Source organism: Festucalex cinctus, chromosome 17, assembly GCF_051991245.1.
Source record: "Festucalex cinctus isolate MCC-2025b chromosome 17, RoL_Fcin_1.0, whole genome shotgun sequence".
Lineage (NCBI taxonomy): Eukaryota > Metazoa > Chordata > Actinopteri > Syngnathiformes > Syngnathidae > Festucalex > Festucalex cinctus.
The window spans coordinates 273,199-294,262 of record NC_135427.1 but is presented as its reverse complement, the minus strand read 5'-3'; the positions used below and the strand labels follow the sequence as shown (position 1 = coordinate 294,262).

Genomic DNA, 21,064 nt, shown 5'->3' with positions numbered 1-21,064 from the left:
TGCATGAGCCTAAATGTGATTTTTAGTAGATTTATTTTGATATCAACCGGAATAATGAGGTCACGCCCATGGTGTTTTTTAAATATTGCGCACAAGTAATACACATTAAAAAAAAAAAACTAAAACTAATACTGAAACTAACTAAACTAAAACTAAGCATTTATTAAAGAACTAAAATAATACAAAAACTAACAGAACCACCCTGAAAACTAATAAAAACTAACTAAAATGAAAAATTCCAAAACTATAATAACCCTACTGCCATATTACAAATAAATTGGTTTATATACTGTCGCATTTTTCTAAATATGCAAAAGCACAAATAAATTATTTGTACAATTTTCAGGACAAAAGACAATTTCTCTTCATAACACGATGTGGCCGTTGCGTGCTTCTGATTTTCTGTATGTGGCCCTCAAATGAAAAAGTTTGGACACCCCTGATCTAAGACCTTTGGAAAAGCATCTAAAAAGATGTAAATATGGTTTGTCTACATGTGTGTCTATTGCAATCGGTATGTGCAGGCTATGTCACCAATCATATGCTATATAATATGTTCGAGAAGGGAGCAGTGGTGAGGTTTGGCTCCTAATGACCAGCTAATTGGTGTCCCTGCTTCACTTTCTGTCGGAGACAAGTCTCATTGTTGTCCTTCACAATGTTATTATTCCATCCCTGCTATTGTTGTGCCTCATTTTTCCCCTCACCTCGACTCACCTTGTCGCGCTCCCTCTCCAATTTTCTTTCCTACAGCAGCAGGGCAGCTTCCAAATGATCTAATCTAACACGCTTCAATCCAAATAAAGTACAAGGAAAGTGTCAAATGTAAGTAAGCATCGCGCATCTTTCTAAAGAAGTAATTAGCTTCGCTTCATCGTCCTTTTTTTTTTTAGGTGGGGTGATAATTTAACGTCAACAATGAATGACATTGTAAAAATGCCCTTGAGCAAAAACGGTTGCCCACCCCGATCCAGATGCTTTTCTTTGCAAGTCCACGTTATTAAACTGAGGTGTCGTCCCACAGGGGGAGGGTGGGAAAAAAACAACAACAACAAGCCCTATTGAAGGTTTCTGCAGAAGTTCATCTTATCGATCATCTTCTCCCTGTGCACATTTATTACCTGCTTCTCTTGACATGATTTGCTCCAGCCCACCCCCAGCTGGCCATCCATCTCACAGGTACTGCAGCCTGATTATAGCGCGCGCCACGCGGAGCAATATTCCCAGTGCATCTCCCTGGCGGAAGGGGCGTGAAGAAAAAGACGGGCGGGAGGGACTTCAAAACGAGATTATTAAGAGGAAGATTAAGTCCGATTATTGTGCTGCAGTGATTCGAAAGAAAATCACTGAATGTAATGTTTAAACTGGACATAATGTTACAGTTAGGGATAGGGATGTCACGATAAGGGCAATATCGTGATATCGCAATATTAAAACTGCCACAATATCGTCGTCGTCATGTTCACAATATTTAAATGGAACACATCTGTTAAAAAAGTCAGGTTGATTTCCATTTGTGCAGTTGTAGCACCCTCTAGTGGCTAGTTTATTAGTGCAATTTAATTCTCATTAGGGATGTTTTGGCCTCCTATGTTTAAAATCTATGCTAATTGTCAGATGAAGGGGAACCTAATTTGCTTGTAAAGCGATCAATGTGTGCTTGCATTAGCTCTCTTTTTTACAATATTGTGATCTTTTTTAAATATCGCCAACGGCCCCACAATATCGTGATAATTATCGTATCGTGACCTTCGCATCGTGATAATATCGTATCGTGATGTTTGGATATCGTTACATCCCTAGTTAGGGATGCACGATAATGCTATTTTCAACCGATACCGATAAAGCAATAATTTAGACGTACCGATGTCGATAACCGATAAAGTAAGCCGATAATCGTTTGCAAATTGAACTTGAATACAAATATACTTAAGTATACAAATATACGATAAGTCAAACGTGTACAAATACATTGAAACACTGTGTAAAATTGTCAATTTCAAATTGGTCGATAATTGCCGATAATTTTCAGCGGATTTATTTATTATCTGGTTTATCTGTATGACGTCAAATTGGTTGATAATTTTTGGTGAATTAATTTATTATCTGGTTTATCTGTATGAAATCAAATTGATCGATAATTGCCGATCATTTTTGGCAAATTTCTTTATTATCTGGTTTATCTGTACAATGTCAAATTGGTTAATAATTTTGGGTGAATTAGTTTATTATCTGGTTTATCTGTATGAAATCAAATTGGTCGATAATTGCCGATCATTTTTGGCAAATTTCTTTATTATATGGTTTATCTGTTTGACGTCAAATTGGTCGATAATTGCCGATTATCGTGCATCCCTAGTTCCAGTGCTGAATAAATACAAAATCAAAAAGAAAACAAAGGGCTCAACTGCACCAAAAGTGGTCATCTACAGGTGGCAATTGCAGACGAGGCCTTTGTTTGTTTTGGGGAGAAGCATTTAAGTGCATAACAGTATTTGATGAAGGGCATCTATTAAAGCTAGCTAGCTAGCTAGCTATTTTAATGAATGAGATTGCTGCTCTGTAATGGCTTGAGAAACTGAGATATTTATCACCGTTAGGAAAAAGCATGAAGGACAGACAGAATAATATAGTAGCAACGTCCTCTGAGCCATTGCAACCATTCACAATTGTTCCTCTTTTTTTTTTTTTGTCTCGACTGCATTTGGCTCTAAAATGGTTTGGGCTGATGAATTAATCATGCACTGCTATATTTCTAGTACTATTTTCATGCAGGATGAAAAGACAAATGCACTTTGGCATCATCTACATCATGTTGGAAGCCCAATACTTGGCTGGAGACGACATCATGAAAACAAATAAAAACATTAAATACGAGATTGACAGTAGGAGTGATTTGACTTGATTAATGTCAGCAGAGCTCGCCCATATTTAGATGAACACAATTTGTGCGCAACTGCTAAATGTGTGGCTCATATGCGGCACTTAGATAAACATGCAACAATGTGACGGCAATATCAATTTGGGTGAATACAAATAATGACCAGCATTTATTTACCGCACAACAATACAACTGCACAAACCGTACAATAAATCCTGCCAATCCGTCTCCCGACACCATTCCACTAAACGCCTTATTTCGGAGACAAACAAGGCCACCCGAGGAGAAAGTCAGTTTAAGAAAAAAAAAAAAAAAAAAAAGCCTCCTCCTGTAATTACTGCGACAATGTGCACCAGCTCTCCCTGGTGAGACTTCTTCGATACGACCATTTACATTATAAGATACACTTACACAATGTCATTCTAACCAAACCCTCAGAATGCTGAAGGACGTCAATGCAGATTTACATTGATTATATAGCTACATTTACCTGTACATGAATCACCAGAAAAGACTAAGGCCAGGGAAGTCTCGTTTAGCTATAGCGAGAGCGATAATGTAGGTGAGATGTGAGATAAATAGGAGATGAGATATGAGTTAGATAAGAACGATAGATGATATGAGATAAGATGAAAGATAAATTAACACATTCACTGCCAGCCCAGCAAAAAAATGTATCATTTGACGTATTTTTCCGTCAATGGCAGTGAATGAGTTAAATATGGAATAGATAAGAGAGATATGAGGTAACTTGCCCTGCGATTGGCTGGCAACCAGTGGAAGGGTGTCCCCTGCCTACTACCCAGAGCCAGCTGTGATAGGCGCCAGCACCCCCCGCGACCCTTATGAGGAATAAGCGGTCAAGAAAATGGATGGATGGATGGATATGAGGTAGATATGCTGAAAGATGGTTGAGATATGCAATAGATAAGATGAAGGATAGATGAGATATGAGATAGATCAGATGAAAGATAGATGATATATGAGATAAATGAGATAAGATGAAAAACAGATGATATGGAATAGACAAGAGATATGAGATAGATAAGATGCAAGATAGATGATAGGAGATAAATGAGATAAGATGAAAAATAGATGACAGAGATGAGATAGATAAGAGGAAAGCTAGATGAGATTTTAGATATATACGATATGAGAAGTTAAGGGAGATAGATGAGACATGAGATAGATATGAGAAAAGGTGAAACAGAGAGATATAAGATAGATGAGATATGAGAGATAAGATGAGGGATAGATGAGATATGAAATAGATAAGAAAAGATAGATGAGCTATAAGAGAAGACAAAAAAATAGATGAGATATGAGACATATAATATGAAAGATAAATGAGATACGAGATAGATACCCATTAGATATGAGAAGTTAGGGGAAATAGATGAGAGCAATACAGTACGAGATGAGATGATAGAGAAGACATGACGATAACGAGAGAAAGATGAGACATGAAATATCATAAAACGTGAAACAGAGATATATAAGATAGATAGACGAGATATGAGATAGCTAATACGAATGATATATGAGATATGAGATAGATAAAATGAGATAGAAGTTAGAAATAGGTGAGAGAGATACAGTATGAGATGAGAAAGATGAGACGGAGATAGATAGGGATAGATGAGAAATCTGAGTTAGAGGAGATATGAGAGCTAGATAAGAAATGAGAGAGATAATCTAAATGAGATGAGCGTGAAATGAGATATGAGTGTTAATATTTGAAAGAACTAGGCCTTTTATAGACATAAAACAAGTAAATAGGAAATGTTTAACTCATTTGCTCCCAATAACGTATAAATACGTTTTTTTAATGTTCTAAGTGTCCCAAAGACGTATTTATACGTGTTTTTTTTGTTTTTATGCTAGAGCATACAGGAGGCTTTGATGCAGCCTCTCAACTGCAAAGAACGGTTGCAGAAATGGTAGTTATTACACAAACGGCAAGCAGGTGGCAGCAGAGCAAAGGAGATCAACCAGGGACATGTTGGAAAAAAGCTCAATTACTTACAAATTTAAATAGATTTGTGAAAACTGATGAAACTTAGCTCTCTTTAATGCTAATTTCTGCAAAACGGAAACAGATAGAAACGTACTTTTTTTTTCCTGATAAAAGAAGAGACTTTAATCTTTCTTTTGATAGTTTCGGTATTTTTATAGCAATAGAACACAATATTCTGTGGGCCTTTCAAAATCAGTCAAAATCCAGTAAAACAGCCGGGAGCGAACGGGATCATTTCTGTGAAAATGGCTGGGAGTGAATGAGTTAAACATTTAAAAAAATAAATAAAAATAAGCAGATCCTTTGGTTACAACTCTGTTTGTCCTACAAGTACTTCGTAGCGACGTACCAGCGAGGCTTCCGAACGCCCGTCTGCCTGCTGACGCCGCAGAACGCTCGGCCGCTCCCTCCACGCGATGCATTGGAGGGAAAACCATGACCGACGTCAATACCGAACCATTTGGGAAATCTAGGCGTGCCGAGCAGCGCTCATGTCACATTGACAGATTTTGTTGTTGTCGCCGCTTATGGGAGGTAATAACAACGCGCCGGCTGCGTTTAGCCAACGGCTGCTTCCATTCCTGCCCCGGGCAGATTGTGATCAAACTGCAAACACAAGCTCATTCATAATGGAGCAGCAGTCTGGGAGTGAAGCGCACTTGTCGGGATGCAGGTTCGGTATTTGTTTGCTTTATTGGCGCTGACGGCAGACAAGCGGGCTTCCTCCCCCCCCCCCCCCTCGCATTTGTTTGATTTGTATCGCAGCTCAGCCCTCGAGACGCATGTTTATGTTGTGCGCATCGCAATTCATTCTCGCCGAGCGCGAGGCTGCTGCGTGCGATTTAGTGGAAGGGGTCAGGCGAGTGCGACCAAACGGACGAACGGTTGAGGGCGACGCTAATTGATATGAGGGGATGTCAGAGATTACCTCTCACACGTACAACTGAAACTCTCGCAGGCACATGCGTGAGATCCTCTCAAGCATATTTTGGTAAATCACAGGAGATCATGTTTGTACGATGTGTGAACACATTTATATCATGATAGTATTTCAGTATACTCAGTGTTGCCACAGTTACCTTGAAAAAGGTCATCTAGTTTTCTGATTACTTGATTTTTAAAATTACCGTATTTCACAACTATAAGGCGCACCTAAAAGCCTTCAATTTTTTCAAAAGCTGACCATGCGCCTTATAATCCAGTGTGCCTTATATATGGATCAATATTGAGCCACAACATGTCTCGCTGTCAAGACGCTATCGGTGACCCTGCACGATCGATGACGCGCATGCGCAGAACATCCCGCCATCTTGGATCGCTAGCTAATACTAATACTTTACCTCAGAGAAAATAATAAAACAGCTGTTTATTCATTTTGGGAGTGAATGGAGTTGTCATAAAGCTGGTTTGGAATCTATTAATAAAGTTTGACTGACCTATCTGACTGTTTTGTTGACATTCCCTTTAGCGCAGCACCATCTAATGGATGCATACGTAACCCCAGCCTCTACTGTAGCGCCTTATATATGAAAACAAGTTTTAAAATATGTCATTCATTGAAGGTGCGCCTTATAATGGGGTGCGCCTTATAGTGCGGAAAATACGATAACTAAGATTACAAGTTATAGTTAATAGTTAGTCACACACCATGGTTTTGCCATTTATAATTGAAAATGCATTTTTAACAGTTTTATGGAAATGTGTTTTTTGTGTTTTTTATGTAAAGGCAGCCTATTTGACTTAATTACTTAATTTTTAAAAATTACGTAGTCTTTTCTGGATTTCTCTGACTTTTTTATTAAAAGAATATTTAAAGAGTCTCGATTTCACTGAACACTATTTAATATTTTTAGGATCAATTATTCTATTGATGAATTGAATAATCAAACAATCCGAGTTTTTTTTCTTCATTAAGAAAAAAAATAACATTTTCCCCTAACTGATGTTTATTAACCAACGATTGTTGTTCATTTAGTATTTTTTTAGTGATTCAAAAAAACAAAAAACAAAAACACAACTAAGCAATATTACGCAAGAGAGATTGACGTACTCTCCAAACCTTTCTGAAACTGATTCCGCTACTGGTTTGGTCATCGTTTTCCAAAAATAAAAGCAGATGTTTGCAAATGTCTTCTTTTGATGAAACACAAAAGATAATCTGTCTTTCACGAATGATAAATCAGAGAGTAATTTCTATTGAGAGAGTGAAATGAGAGATTTTGGACAATTTTAAGTTAAACAATGACTTTAAACCATTACTCGATTATAAAAATATTGTAGATTAATTTAATAATCGATTAAATAGCTTTATTTTGATACCTCTACTTAACATAAATGCATTTTTTCAATAAAACTTTAATCTAGGCAGTCTTTTGAACCTGACATATTAAACCATTAATGCTGTAATGGCTAAACTCAACATATATATTCTACCTAAAAGCATCAGAGTAACATATATATGTAAGAGGGGAAAAAAAAAATCAGTAGCATGTGTTAGAGTTTCAGTTGTACAACAACAACAACAACAACAAAAAACATTCATGAGAGAGCATTTTAAGTGACTATTTGGGGACGCAAATCAAAATTTTGGATGCATGATGCCACATCTGGGGCCCCATACTGTAGTTTTCAGTCCAACCTTCTGACCAAAAACAATCTGCCCGGCAATGAGGCCTAATTGGGAAGGAACAAAACGTCAACGTTGTCGTTGAAGCAATCAGCCACATAATGGGCAATAGACGGCGGTCAGCTGGACATTGGACATTTGCAAAAACAGAAGCAGTGGTGGGCTTCCATCAATTGAGTGCGTGGGAGGGAGAGGACGTCAGTGGAGCGGGGGAGGTACAATTAGCGTTACGGTGGTTTTGTGAGGAAAACACAGACAACAGCGAGTAATAGGATACAAGTCTACAATCTAAACAGATCAGTATTTAAGTTACTCTGCTATTGTTGAACACAAATAGAACATGAGGCCTTTAAGTATGAATCTAGTTGTTATTGTGAGGACAGCCTTGGACAATGAATATATGTTTTCAGGTTATGATAAACACAAAAGTGTGATTTGACACAACACAGTCTGACTGTTGTTAAATTGTATTATTTGCAAAACTCATTCTCCTCCACAAACTCAATCTTTCACTAAAGGTTTGAAATGAATGGCTGTGTCTCCCTCTAGTGGACTTTTGCTGCCAAATTAGCTCAAACTCCACACAGCAACTTTGAGTATGTGAATTACCTCTTCCAATTAAAGGGATTATTACATCACGGTATTTTAAGCCCTTCCAAAAGTTAACCATAGGCATATAATGATGAAATCTTACGTTTGACACCATGGCGATGTCATTTTTTTTAATGAAATACTAGATGTTTTGCTGGTTATTTGTGTAACGCGGAAGTTAAACGCCCGGTTCAGTAAAACCCCGCCTCTCCCCGTGTGATTGCCGTGCCCCCCGCGAGCCGCAGTCTACTGTTGGAGATCTGCCATTGAGCATTCCTCTAAGTAGTGAGTACAACCATGCAACTTGACACAAGCCAAATTCTTCAATAAACATTTGGAACAAAACGGCTCCTTGCCGCAAGGAATCATGGAAGGGGAGGGAAGGAGAGAGAAGAAGAGAGGAAAGAAGAGGAAAAATATAAAAATAAACCTGGGTTGGTTTTGAACCGGGGACTTGCTGCTTACAGAGCGAGCACAATAATCACCATGCTATTCGTTCAGTTAGGTTCAACAGGGCAAACGTTTTACTTGTAGTTTACACAAGTATCAGCCAGGACCGTGGAATTTTAAAGACAGCCAATTGTCATTGCAAATATGAAGGATAATTGATTGCTTTTAATTCATTTGGTCAGATAAATGCTTGGAGGTCTCAGAGAAAGCGGACGTGCGTTTAGTCCGCAGAGAGTCGGTGCGGGGGTGGGTCCGCACCTTATGACATCATAAAGTGAGCATCCGCTCATTTTCTCAAGTTGGGAGGGGCTAGTGCTTGGAGAGCAGAAGAATTTCTCATTGATCATGTGTTTGGTGAAGAATTAGCATTTTAACATGGCTAAAAGCTCCAAAAAGTCAATTTTTCTTGTTGCTGCCCCTTTAACAGACAATTTGAATGATCAAATAATCGTTAGGATTGGAAACCATCACTATTAATTATTATTCAAATTGCGTTTCCTCATTAAAACTATCTAGATAAAGTGAGAATGCACCACACACAGTGACTCATACCTTAAAATAAAATCTCTCAATACAGTGGAAGGTAAGTACGCTCCTTCCCTGCGTGTATAAGCCTGCGTGTATGTGAATGCACACACACGAGGGGGCATTTATAGCCAGCCACCCCCCCACCCTTCCTTTCTCCTATTGTGATGACTCACCGATGAATCAGAGATTGCGCAAGTCAAGAACCTTGCTGTCACTTGATTGTTTGGCCCAATGCGGCCACAGGTTGGAGGCGTGACGTCACCGTTGAGGGAAAGCGAGTCTCGGGGAGTGCTGACATAATGAGAAGATGTGTCAAGTCAGTATGAGATATAATTATTGGGGGGGGCGGATGGATCGCAAATACATTAAATGAATGGGTTGAAGTGGAGGAAGTGCTTGAGGAGTGAGGACGGAGGCGTCATTCACAGTTTGGACTTCTACAACTTTTTGGGTCCTGGGAGCACTGACAGGGAAGATTTTTTTTTTTTCCCCCCCTCAAGCAGTACCACACCAGAGTGAATAATCATTAACTCATTCACTCCCAACCATTTTCACCTAAGTGTTTTCCTGGATTTTGATTGATTTTTCAAGGCCCGTGAAATATTATGTTCTATAGCTATAAAAATATGGAACATACCAAAAGAGAGATTAGAGTCTCTTCTATTATCAGGGAAAAAAAAAGTATATTCCTATCCGTTTCCACTGTGCAGCAATTAGCAAAAGAAAATGGCTAAGTTTCATCGTTTTTCACAATTCTGCTTAGAACTGTGGGAAAACTGTGGGAGTTTTAACATGGCCTGGTTGATCTCTTATACTCTGCTGCCACTCAACCATTTTCTGCAGTAGAGAGACTGCATAAAAGCCTTCTCTATGCTCTGGCATAAAAAATAAAATAAAAAATAAAACGCATAAATACGTCTTTGGGACACTTAAAACATTTAAAATATGACGTATTTATACGTTTTTGGGAGCTAATGAGTTAATATAACATGGCAAGGGCATGCAGGTCTTGTCAGACAGTTTGGCATTCTTCAACATGAAGTGGACGAAGAGTGCCATTCCCAGCGACGTACTTGACTGCACACAGAGAAATCCAACACTTACAGAGGATGTAAACACGCCACATCTAACAATGGTAGTGCTGTTTCTGCACAAATGTGTTCGGGACGGAGCAGGAAGGAGATCATACAGTACACTGACTCGTATAAGGAAGAGGATACAGTATCTCATGTATATGTGAAGCAAAGTACCCAAAGTTGTAAATGGATCCCAAAAGCGCAGACACAAATAAGATTTAACTCTTTATTCACGTAACATCGAGAGGCGTAGTACAAGCTTGACTAGACGAGAAACAATGAGAAGGCATCGAGAATCACGAGACGGCCTTGGGCTGTGGAGATGCACAAAGGAACCGAGGTAATAATCCGACAAACACACACATTTCTCGGTTTGGCTTAAATAGACAGTGAATTGATCGGATTGGCTGTGGCTAGACATGTGGGTAACGGGACTGACATGGAATTATCTGATTGGCTGTTGACCGAGTAAAGGGATTAAAGATTCTTGACATCACATAGCTCCTGATATCACATAGTGTTTTTCCAGTTGAAACCAGATGATGGTTACATCAGTTCAAAAGAGACACTTGACCCCAATAAATAGATTTTTGGCCTAGAATTCACAAGTACAAAGAAAAATCAGCTATTGAAAGGTGCTTATAACATTCGATTGTGTAGTTCTCAACAAATCACTATTATTTATTGAATGCAATGCAACTGTGGACTTACATAATGGTGTCTTATGTCTCAAGGCACCGCTGTGCTTGTATTTACAGTTCAGGTAGTTTATATTCCAGACTTCAGTCTCAGTGGCCTCAGCCTTAGCTCATCCTTACAACACTGCAACAAACCGGCTGAGCCAACACCGTTAAATCCAAGTCCATTCATTCCTGATGGCGTTGCCTTGATGATATACCCCACACTTGAATACACCTGCTGCTCCTCAAAGCCATAACTCAGAGTAGCCGTGAGACAAAGTGAACAGGCTGGGGCAACGCAGCCTGCCACTGAACCGCTCTATTTCAATAAAATGATTCGCCTGTCCCGGTGCCATGTCTGAGTTAAAGAATGGGCAACAACAGTTCCAGGAAGCCCCGGAATAGAGTCAGGAAGCGCGAAATGGTTACAGACTGTAGAAAAATCACTTGTGCGCAAATAAAGACATGATGTCACTTACTCGATGAGTTGCTCCATTCCAGCAACTCGGGGCTGAAGTGGCTCCCCAGGTTTGGGATGCTACTTGTTCACTTTTTTTCTGAGAATTTGGGACCGTCACCTAAGTAAAGAACAAAGGAGAAATTAGCATTTTGAAAGAACTATCACTAGCAACGCTCTCAGTGAGAATTTTCCTGTTCTATTTTGCTTCAATTAATTAACTCATACTAGTCCAGGGTGTCCCCTGCCTACTGCCCAGAGCCAGCTGAGATAGGCTCCATCACCCCCCGCGACCCTTGTAAGGAATAAGCGGTCAAGAAAATGGATGGATGGATGGATGGATAATTAACTTATTCACTCCCAAAAACGTATTTATACGTTTTTTAACTCTTTAAATCCCACACATTTTCTGACAAGATAACCCCAGAATCCCACCAGATTTCGCACATTTTCACCCATTTTCAAGGCCTTTAGCAACCTCCGGTTAGCCGTTAGCACTCGTCTTTTCTACCCCACCCACCGGCCCCCACCACTCCACAACACTCCGCTTTTCTTCTTTGCTAGGAAATCATATCCTTCTCATGTAAAGAGACCATCACTGACATCAAGAGGGCACAGTTCATCATTACAGTGCTTCACGGCCTCAGTACTCAGAGGGTAAGTTGCCCCAGAGTCTCATCCAGTCCTTCATAATAATAAAAAAAAAATAAAAAAAAAATAGTTGACGAGTCTTCTCGTCTGCGGGTGACAACTTCCGGGTGTCACGTGACGAAACTTCCCGTCTGCGGGTTGTAAAGAGTTAATGTTTTTTTTTTTTAATGCAAGAGCATACAGAAGGCTTTTGGTGCAGCTTCTGACATGAAGAGGTGGCTTAAAACAATGGTAGTTACTACAAAAAATGGCCAGCATGGTGGCGGCAGAGTGGGATCAGCCAGGGCTATGTTGCAACAAGCTCTTTTTGATAAGTGTTTTCACCTGGAATGTGAATATCAATGAAACCTGAAATCTGCTCATTCTAATGCTAATTGCTATAAAACGGAAACAGACACAAATATATTTTTTTCCTGATGAAAGAAAAGACGAATGTTTCTTTTTGTAGGTTCCATGTTTTACAGTTAATACAGTATAACAGCTGGGAGCAAAGGGGTTTGCTTCAGTGAAAATGGCTGGGAGTGAATGAGTTAAGTAATACAGTCCTCATTCCATCAACTTGTTCTCATTTTTTTAATCCCATTTTTTACAGTGTAGAATTTCTCCCAGGCAAACCGTCCAGAACACCCATCACGCTGACCTCTTTCACCCCGGAGGGATGCTTTACCGTGAACCAAATTAACATTATTCATTATAACGCGGGCTAATTATGCAGCAGTGTGGCACTCGAACACGCCGCGGACGGGTGGCGGCACCTCTCTCGCTCCGAAGCCGCATGTTAATTAGTCCGAACATCTGGCGAGAGAGGAAACGCCATGTCAGGTTGCAGGATGTTCCCTTCATCCAGAAGTGTCGAACGATTTTCGGAAGGTGAACTTTAGTTCATTTTGGGACACGTTCGTCACCCTTCTTGTATGTGACAAGTTGTGGGAATAAAGTCGCATATGTGCAAGTCGTAATGAAGTGTCAAGTCTTAACCTTCAACTTTCAAGTATATCTCAAGTTACTGTAGCAAAAATCCAGCAAATCATTTGAGTCCCCTCTAAATTTCAAGCAACAACATCTATTTGCAATTTTGCACATTACATTTTGAACTCACTATCTGCACTTGTGTTAGTTAACTGTACTAAATAAAATCACGTTTTAAATCTACAACTGACATGGTGGGAACTCAGATGGATTTGATTTTTTTTTTATTGTCCACTGAGCCACAAAAATCACAACAAATGTACATAAACAGTACATCATAAACAAACAAGAAAATTAACAAAAATGATGTACCATATAATAAAATAATGATCTGGTCTCAATTTATTTACAAATTTACTTAGGGTAAAACCTCTGGACTAGAAATGTAACTAAATTTGTCATTGACAGGTACAGAGCAATGAAATTCATTGAACTACCCAAGAGACGTAAAAAAAAAAAAACAATGACCAACAGAGGGAGACGGAATAGGAAGCCTGACGGGACGCCAAAAGAAGCGCCCCGATTGTCATGTGCTGAAGGTTGGATCCCAAAGCGCAGACACCAATAAGATTTTCAATCATTTATTCACAACAAGAGGCATGGAACAAACTTAACTAGACGAGAAACAAAGAGAGTTGCACAGACGGACAGAAGGCAATAATCTGGCAAACACACAATTCTCAGACTGCTACTACATACAGTGAATCGATCTGATTGGCTGTGGCTAAGTAAAGGATTAAAGATTGACATCACAAAGCTCATGACATCACGTAGCATAAAACCAGTTGAAACCGGATGATGGTTACATCAGTTCAAAACAGACACTTGACCTCACGGTCATGAACCCAAACTTGACACTGATTTCCAAGACGAAAAAGAAAAACATAATGCCAAATCTCTGCCTATTTAATTGAAAACAAACTATTATTCTGTTTTATGAATGTCAACTGTTGAATCCACAGGTTAGCTGCAAATTCGGAAATCTAATGGAAGGCTTCCACTATATTTTGTCGGCAGATGAAAATACATCATCTGTGATAAATATAAAATTTTCTGACCATTTAAGTGAAACTGGACATCTGTAACGCCTCCTACCAGGCTCCTTTCTTGTCTTAAAAAAATAATAATAAAGTCAACAGAGCGGTCAGATAAGCCGCTAAATATAGCAACCAAATTGCTACGTTAGCAACACTGTGCTTTTGCAAACTAGCTCCTCATTTCCCCCCCCAGTCATGACGACGATGGTTGAACAACTGTTGTAGCTAACTAGCACTCAATCCATGTACTGTTAACATGTCGCTGTGGGAAGCCGCTGCCTGCCTGCGCCATCAAACATGCATCCGAAACAGATGTAACTTTGATGTCGGCCTGTTGCTGAAGCCTCTTGGGCTTGAGTGCGTGCATGTGTTTACGCATTTGTGTCAATGGGCTCCAAAGGCCCTACGGCAACAAACCAGGCGGCTGCATGCCCCGACATACGACGCGACACAAATAATGTCATGAAATGATGGAATGCATGACGCATAATGTACATGCAAAGATCACAATATTAGGTACACCTAATGGGATTCAACCAAGTACAATATCTTGATTTTGTTGATGTGTCCAAACGGAAATGTTATAGTTAAAAACTAATGAAAGGAAAGTAGTAATAGTTTTCAAAAAAAAAAGTGATGAGTGAACATAATGTTCAGCATGTTTTAGAGAGCAAGTTTTTATTGGCAGCCGGAGAGGATGCTGATGATGTGATTCGAATGAAAAGCGTGGCAGCGCTCCACGAAAGCTGTCATCTTCAAGCATGCGTACTTGTGAAAACTTCCCCTTGCACAAGAGTACAAACAAGTGTAAATAACAATGAGTCATCCCACTTTTGATGAATCACATGCCTGTCAGCGGCTGACTGATGTGCTTTCTGCTCGATCGTGTGCAGCAACATTGGTAGTCGTGACATAAACAAAAGCAGTGAATATCCCTTATGGGTCATGACAACTGGCCCTAACCCAAAATTCCCAACGACAGCATGCAAATGTTAAGTAAAACAGGACAGACTGTTCTATTATATTCTATGCAACCCCACTAGCATAAACATGGCATTCTGATTAATATTATGTTTATGGAATTATATGAGTTAAGCAGCAAAATCCAAATGTTTTTATCCATCTCAAGGGGCGGCCATTTTCGTCACCTGCTGTCGAGTGAAAATGACATCACACAAATGACCAATCACGGCTCAGTTTTGGGAAAAAAAACAGGTGAGCCGTGATTGGTCACTGTGATGTTGATCATTTATAAAATTAATGCCGTTTGAAAGCACCATATAAATAAAGTTGACTTGATTTAATTCAAAATGAGACATTTACAAACCTTAATGGAAAACAATGATCAAATATTGTGCCTATTGTCTGACATGTTACGGACTAAACCAGTAACTGAATCTTTTATTTATTTATTTATTTATTTATTTATTTATTTATTTATTTTTTGTTATCATATTAGTGCAGTGCATTTTCTGAAATGGCAATTAAAAAAAAAAAAAAGTCCTGTTTTTTAATAAAGGGATGAAAATTCAACTTTTTTTTTTTTTTTTTTTTTTAAATCTGATTCATCGAGTAACTGACGAAACAACCAACGGGCAATTCAACTATTAAAACAATTAGGGATGTTCAATACCACTTTTTTTTCAGACCGATGCCGATACTCAAACCATCAGTACTCACAGATACCGATACCAAGTGCCGATACCAGTAGTACATTTTGATTTAAAAAAAAAAAAAGAATCACCAAAAGATATTTTTAAACAAAACATTTTCCTTTAATTTTGATGAAAAAACAGCACAGTCACTCTTCAATGTGCTCTTTTAGTTTAGGATTCACTTGTAATAAATAAAAGTGCAAAAACAAAAACCGTCAAGTCTTTCTGAGCTTTAGTATTTGTTTGAAATAAATTCAAGTCCAAACTAAAAAAGTTCAACCGTTACTCTCTCTGAGTTTTATTCAAGGGTGCAAAACTGAAGCAAAAAAACAAAGCTTAAACTTGTCGAAACAGGAAGTGATCCTCATGATTTGCAATGGTGTTAAACTGCTCACTCAACCCCCAGTTTGTTGTCTATATTGTAAATCGATTAATGGGCCGATCTCTTGGGGTAAAATAGAGGAAACCAGCAATTAAATAGCATCACATCGGCCCACCGGGAATCTGCCCTGTATGTCATTTGGGCAGTCCAGCCCCGAATCTCAAGGGTGGTCGACTTTGTTTCTCTGTTTATGCCTTTAAAAAAAAAATTATTACCAGGGGTGTGAATTGCCTTGTACCTGACGATTCGATCCGCATCACGATTCATAGGTCACAATTCGATTCAATACCGATTAATCCCGATACGAAATTACAAGTCGATTGTTGCGATTTTTTTTTTTTTTTTACTCAATTTAGAAAATACCTTTCAGTAAACTTGTACATGTACCCTGTAAGATTTGTATGAAATTATATTATTTACTGATCTGAAACTTCAGTTTTATAACTGTGAGCCACTGTATGTAACAAACAGGAATTGAAATAAAATATTCAGGCTTAATGTTCCATTAATATAACATTCTTCCATGCGTAAAGTGTGAAAGTTAGATGTTTTGTTGAATACATTTCCATCAAAAATGGATGTTAAAAAAAATCGATTCGGCTGCCTATTGAATCGATTCGAGAATTGCGTGCTGTAGTATCGCGATATATTGCCGCATCGTTTTTTTTTTGTTTTTTTTTAACACCCCTATTTATTACATTATCATTCAAGGATGTTGAAAAAAAAAGAGAATTAAGTGCGACTATACGTTTTCAAACATAAACAGATAAAAAGTACAGATACCTTAAAAATCCACATTAATTTTGTAAAAATGTAGCCTACTCTGTTACTTCCCATAAGTGGACATTGTGGAAGCCATGTCATTTCCACATGTGTGCCTGCTATAAAACAGCAAAGTGCCGACTGAAAGCATCCCTTTCCTGGCTATTGCTTGGGTCACAAAGTGTCTCATATAAACACAGGACACACCTTAGGCCAACACATTGCACATATCCCTTACACTGACCCCTCTTCCCCCCTTTTGGACTGCAGTCCCTCCCTGCACTCCTCTTTCCGTTTTGCCAGGAAAAAAGGTGACCCAATCAGTGTCGCTGCATCCATAAGTTCAAGCGAAGCAAAATTACTTTTTGTGCTACTTTGGGAATTTGTATGTCCTTCGTTGGGGAGGTGAAAGAGTGATGTTTAAACACTCAAGTTGGCGTCTTTTGTGTACCCCAACGTGCCGTGCACTCGGTTTCCCTTAGCATTGTCATGACAACAGTGTGTACGCAACCACACAAAAGTTAACAAAGTTGAGATTAGTTGGTTACTTTTAACGTCACGCCGGAGCAATGATGTCAAAAGTATCGACGGAACGTTTTGGTACAAGCAAATCAAACAAGTGCTGCAACAAGTGTTGACCCGGAGAAGGTGCATTCACTTTCGTACCTTTTTCCACGGGGGGGGAGGTTTTCATTCACTCCTGAAGCGGCGTTAAAATAATATTCCGTTCAGTTTTCACGAGATGCACACTTCCACAAAGATTTCAGGAAGATTTCTCCCCCCGGCGTGGATAGACGCCGAGAGCCGTAAAACTGCGCGACATGTGGGGTCGTCCAGCGAAGTTTCCCCGCCCAGATTTATGTTGGTTTCTAAAGGGAGGATGCTTTGCCCCGCCCGCCTCACTCGGTCCTCTGAAGTAAATCACGCCAACCCCAGCGGTGCATGGTTTGTGTCTGCTGATTGATGGCCACTCTATTCTACCAGGGGTTTAAAAAAAAAAATACAAATAAAAAACTCAGAAACCCCCTGAACTGGAGATATTTCTTGTTTTTTAACCAAGAAGGATAAAAAAAACAACAATCCGAGTCAATTATGATGAGTGATCCCGCAATGGACAATTATCCAAATGAGACGTTTAAGGTCCTCCAAGGGATCATTATGGAATTTACTGGCTAGTCCTAATCCTTTGAACTCGCCTAGTTCAAACAACACGGGTAACACCAGTATTAAGAGATAATCCACATTTACAGAATGTTTCACATGTTAAATTACTCTTTATCCTAATTACATATAAATTTCACCACTTTGGGCTAGACTGAAAAATCAAGCAGCTTTGTTGCATGTCATAATATCAAATAAAAAGTTATTTTATACATTTTGCTTTTGTGTTGAATTTAATTATACATCTCAAGTTAATGAAATAACTAGTAGCCTACTCTAGTTTTGTGTACAGCAAGGATTCTCAACGTGGGGTCTGTGTACCACTATGAGGGCACCCTCTAGTGATACATGAAAGAATCGCTAATTTTATATTCATTTGAAGTTCAGTTGATGTTGTTTTCAAACATTTAAATTAATGTTTGCTGTAGTGTATTTCAAAAACGAAATGCAATATTAGATAAAACTGGGGGGAGTCGAAATATCGCAGTATTTGAAAAGGAGCAGGAAGAGGTGAAACTTAAATCCTCACTCCCTTTTTCTTTTTCTTTTATTGGTTTATAAATTATTCCATTGTTGCCAAAGATTTACAACATACTATATAGAGTCTTTCCAGTAAGACGCTACATTTGTTGAGGGGTGAACCGGTCAGAACTCTTCGGACCGTGTTGTTGCATCAAAACAAAACACAAAAATGTCCGGTCGTGTGGTTACAAATAATAATAATAATAATAATAATAATAATAATAATAATAATAATAATAATAATAATAATAATAATAATAATAATTTTAATACAGTCAAGGTTCACGGTTCACAGTTCACACTTGGCAGTCATTACCTTGAGCTTCATTTACTGTAATTACTTCCTGGGAAACATGCGCCACCTTGCGGTCGAACATAGGAATCACACGCAGAGAAGGAAAAACAAAGAAATTGTAATATGGCTCCAATACAACAAATATGGACAAACGTAATAAACCTAATAACCATTTAGTGTTACAAAGTATATAAGCATAACCCTAAAACAACTTGTTAACATATTCCCATTCACGATATTTGATCATTGTTGTGTATTTTTTTTAATTGGCTAACAGTTGAGCTCTGTTTTTTCAAATTGATTTTTTTTTTATTTGACTTTATGTGGAATACGTTTTAATTGAAACTTTACTCAAGTACATTTTACCCCATGTTTAAGCAGTGTTGTTCAAACTGGCTTTCAATAAATATACTTTTGTGTGTCTTTTTTTGTATGTCTTGTTTTTAATGAACGGTTATGTCTACTGAACTGCTGTATTCTAATGTTGATGAAGACGATGAATTTTGGAGAGCTAACTATTTTTTAGATGCTACCAGGTGTAACAAAAAAAGAAGTTTTGAGAACCACTGCTGAGTATCAACAGATTGACGGTTCTTACTTTTAGTCTCCAGATGGCAGTAGAAGGCCATTAGTTGACGTGTAGAAACAAAATAAAAGCATTTGTATTTATGTGACTTAGAGTCAGATTAAAAAAATAAAATATCTATTTTTTTATAATAAAAACAAAAACGTATATATTTATTTATTTTTTAAATCTATACTTTTGAAAAGACGAAATTGTACATCGTACCCGGATATTCTTGTTGCGAACGTTTGTGATGAAGTCGGGAAATGTAGTTTTCTTTCCTCGGATTCTTGATACGGATTTACGCGCGTTTTCTTGAGCATCGCGAGCGGCATATGCTTTATGCTACGCATTTAACGTACACTCGTCTTGAATTTACTCCGTAGTGATTCCGCTACCTTCTGAGGCTGTTGAAGGTAAACCGTCTCAGCAGCAGCCCCCCTTTGGTACCTGTCGGGCTGTAAATATCACCTTCCACGTTTGTCACAAATGTCTGGGACGTGTTCGGCGGTCAGAGAACGCACAGCCCACGCTGGGAAAGTTCCTTTTGGCCGCGACGTGACGCGGGAACAACTTAACCTTTCGATGGATGTGAAAAGTTAGCGCCGCGACTACAAAGACGAGGGACTCATCTGCCCTTCGGTTCGACTTGAGGTGAGAATCGCTGACGTTTGAATGGACTTGTTCTGATTAACTTGAATTCCGACCTCGTTTACAGGTTCTCTCGAAATGTGCCGTCTTTGTTTACAATGTCCCCCTAGTCAGCTGGCTACGCTGTCAAGCTAATGTTGGTGTCACTGTGGCGCGATTCCTGGGTTACCACTTTATCCACTAATAGAGCGATTATGTGACGCTGGTGTCAAATGCATTTTAAATCACGCAATTTCAAAGAAGGTTGTGTTTAAAATGAGTTACAAGCATGACCTTTGTGACTCGTTAGCTGATTTTATGACAGGGGAAAGGTCTACCTGTCTACAGCTTACCTGAGGCCAGAAACAGCTCGTTTATTTGAATGGAATACTGCACAGTCATGTAATTATATTGTATTACTGCTTTTGGTGGAGTGTCATTTGGTTATTTGGGGGATCTTATTCAAACCAAGTCATGGGGCCCTCCACATGCATCTACTTTACTGACAAAACTTTAATGTTCACCTCAACAAAAGGTATAGGTGAAAAAAAACAATTCAAGTTGCTCCAGTTAAATCGAAAATGCTGCAATTTGAAGAGAAAAAAATGTTTTATTTTGGTCTCAGTCAGCTTCATGATACGGTATTGGGTCCTCTTAGAGACTGCTGATACTAGCCACTTAAGACAAAACAAAATCTGAGGTTGAGTAAGTCCTCCTCGCCAGTAGTTGGCGCTATACTGATGCAGTTGAACTGTTGAATCATCAACTGCAACCAAAAGAAAAGTCTTTGGTCAAAAAAAAAATTTCACAGGATTGTTGTAATCTGATTTATTATGATTTACTGTTTTTTTTTGTTTACACCACACTAATCAAAATTTTGCAAAGCTGTTATAATGAACATTAAATAGACTGAGAGTCAAAGTGTTTAGTAAGTTTAATACACTAATTGAAGTAGGCAAATGACAAAAACAATGTAAATATTTAAGAAGCCTTTGCCATAATGATCATTGGTGATATTTTTTGTCGAGACCATTTTTTTTTTCCAGCAAACTTGAAATTCCCCACATCTCAATATGTATACAGAGCATCCTGAGGCATAATTGGACGTGTGGTGCCATCCAAGATGTAT

The 21,064-nt window shown here is 38.7% G+C and overlaps 2 protein-coding genes across 3 annotated transcripts in view; one reads left to right on the top strand and one right to left on the bottom strand.

The window, feature by feature from the left end:
• The window catches only part of ankfn1b (ankyrin repeat and fibronectin type III domain containing 1b), a 154,950-nt gene extending 137,366 nt beyond the window's left edge, over nucleotides 1–17,584 (bottom strand). Inside the window, exons 1-2 of one of the 2 annotated variants that reach the window (XM_077503509.1) lie at nucleotides 17,429–17,584; nucleotides 11,329–11,427 (exon numbers count right to left, since the gene is read on the bottom strand). In XM_077503509.1, coding sequence (XP_077359635.1) covers nucleotides 11,329–11,345 — 17 coding nt within the window. In that variant the 5' untranslated portion in view covers nucleotides 11,346–11,427; nucleotides 17,429–17,584. The remainder of the gene's footprint in view (nucleotides 1–11,328; nucleotides 11,428–17,428) is intronic. The other variant, XM_077503510.1, reaches the window with a different exon arrangement.
• Nucleotides 17,585–19,703: 2,119 nt separating this feature from the next.
• Nucleotides 19,704–21,064, top strand: part of capn15 (calpain 15) — a 37,282-nt gene continuing 35,921 nt past the window's right edge. Inside the window, exon 1 of the mRNA XM_077502490.1 lies at nucleotides 19,704–19,959. The gene's annotated coding sequence lies outside the window, so the exon portion shown is untranslated. The remainder of the gene's footprint in view (nucleotides 19,960–21,064) is intronic.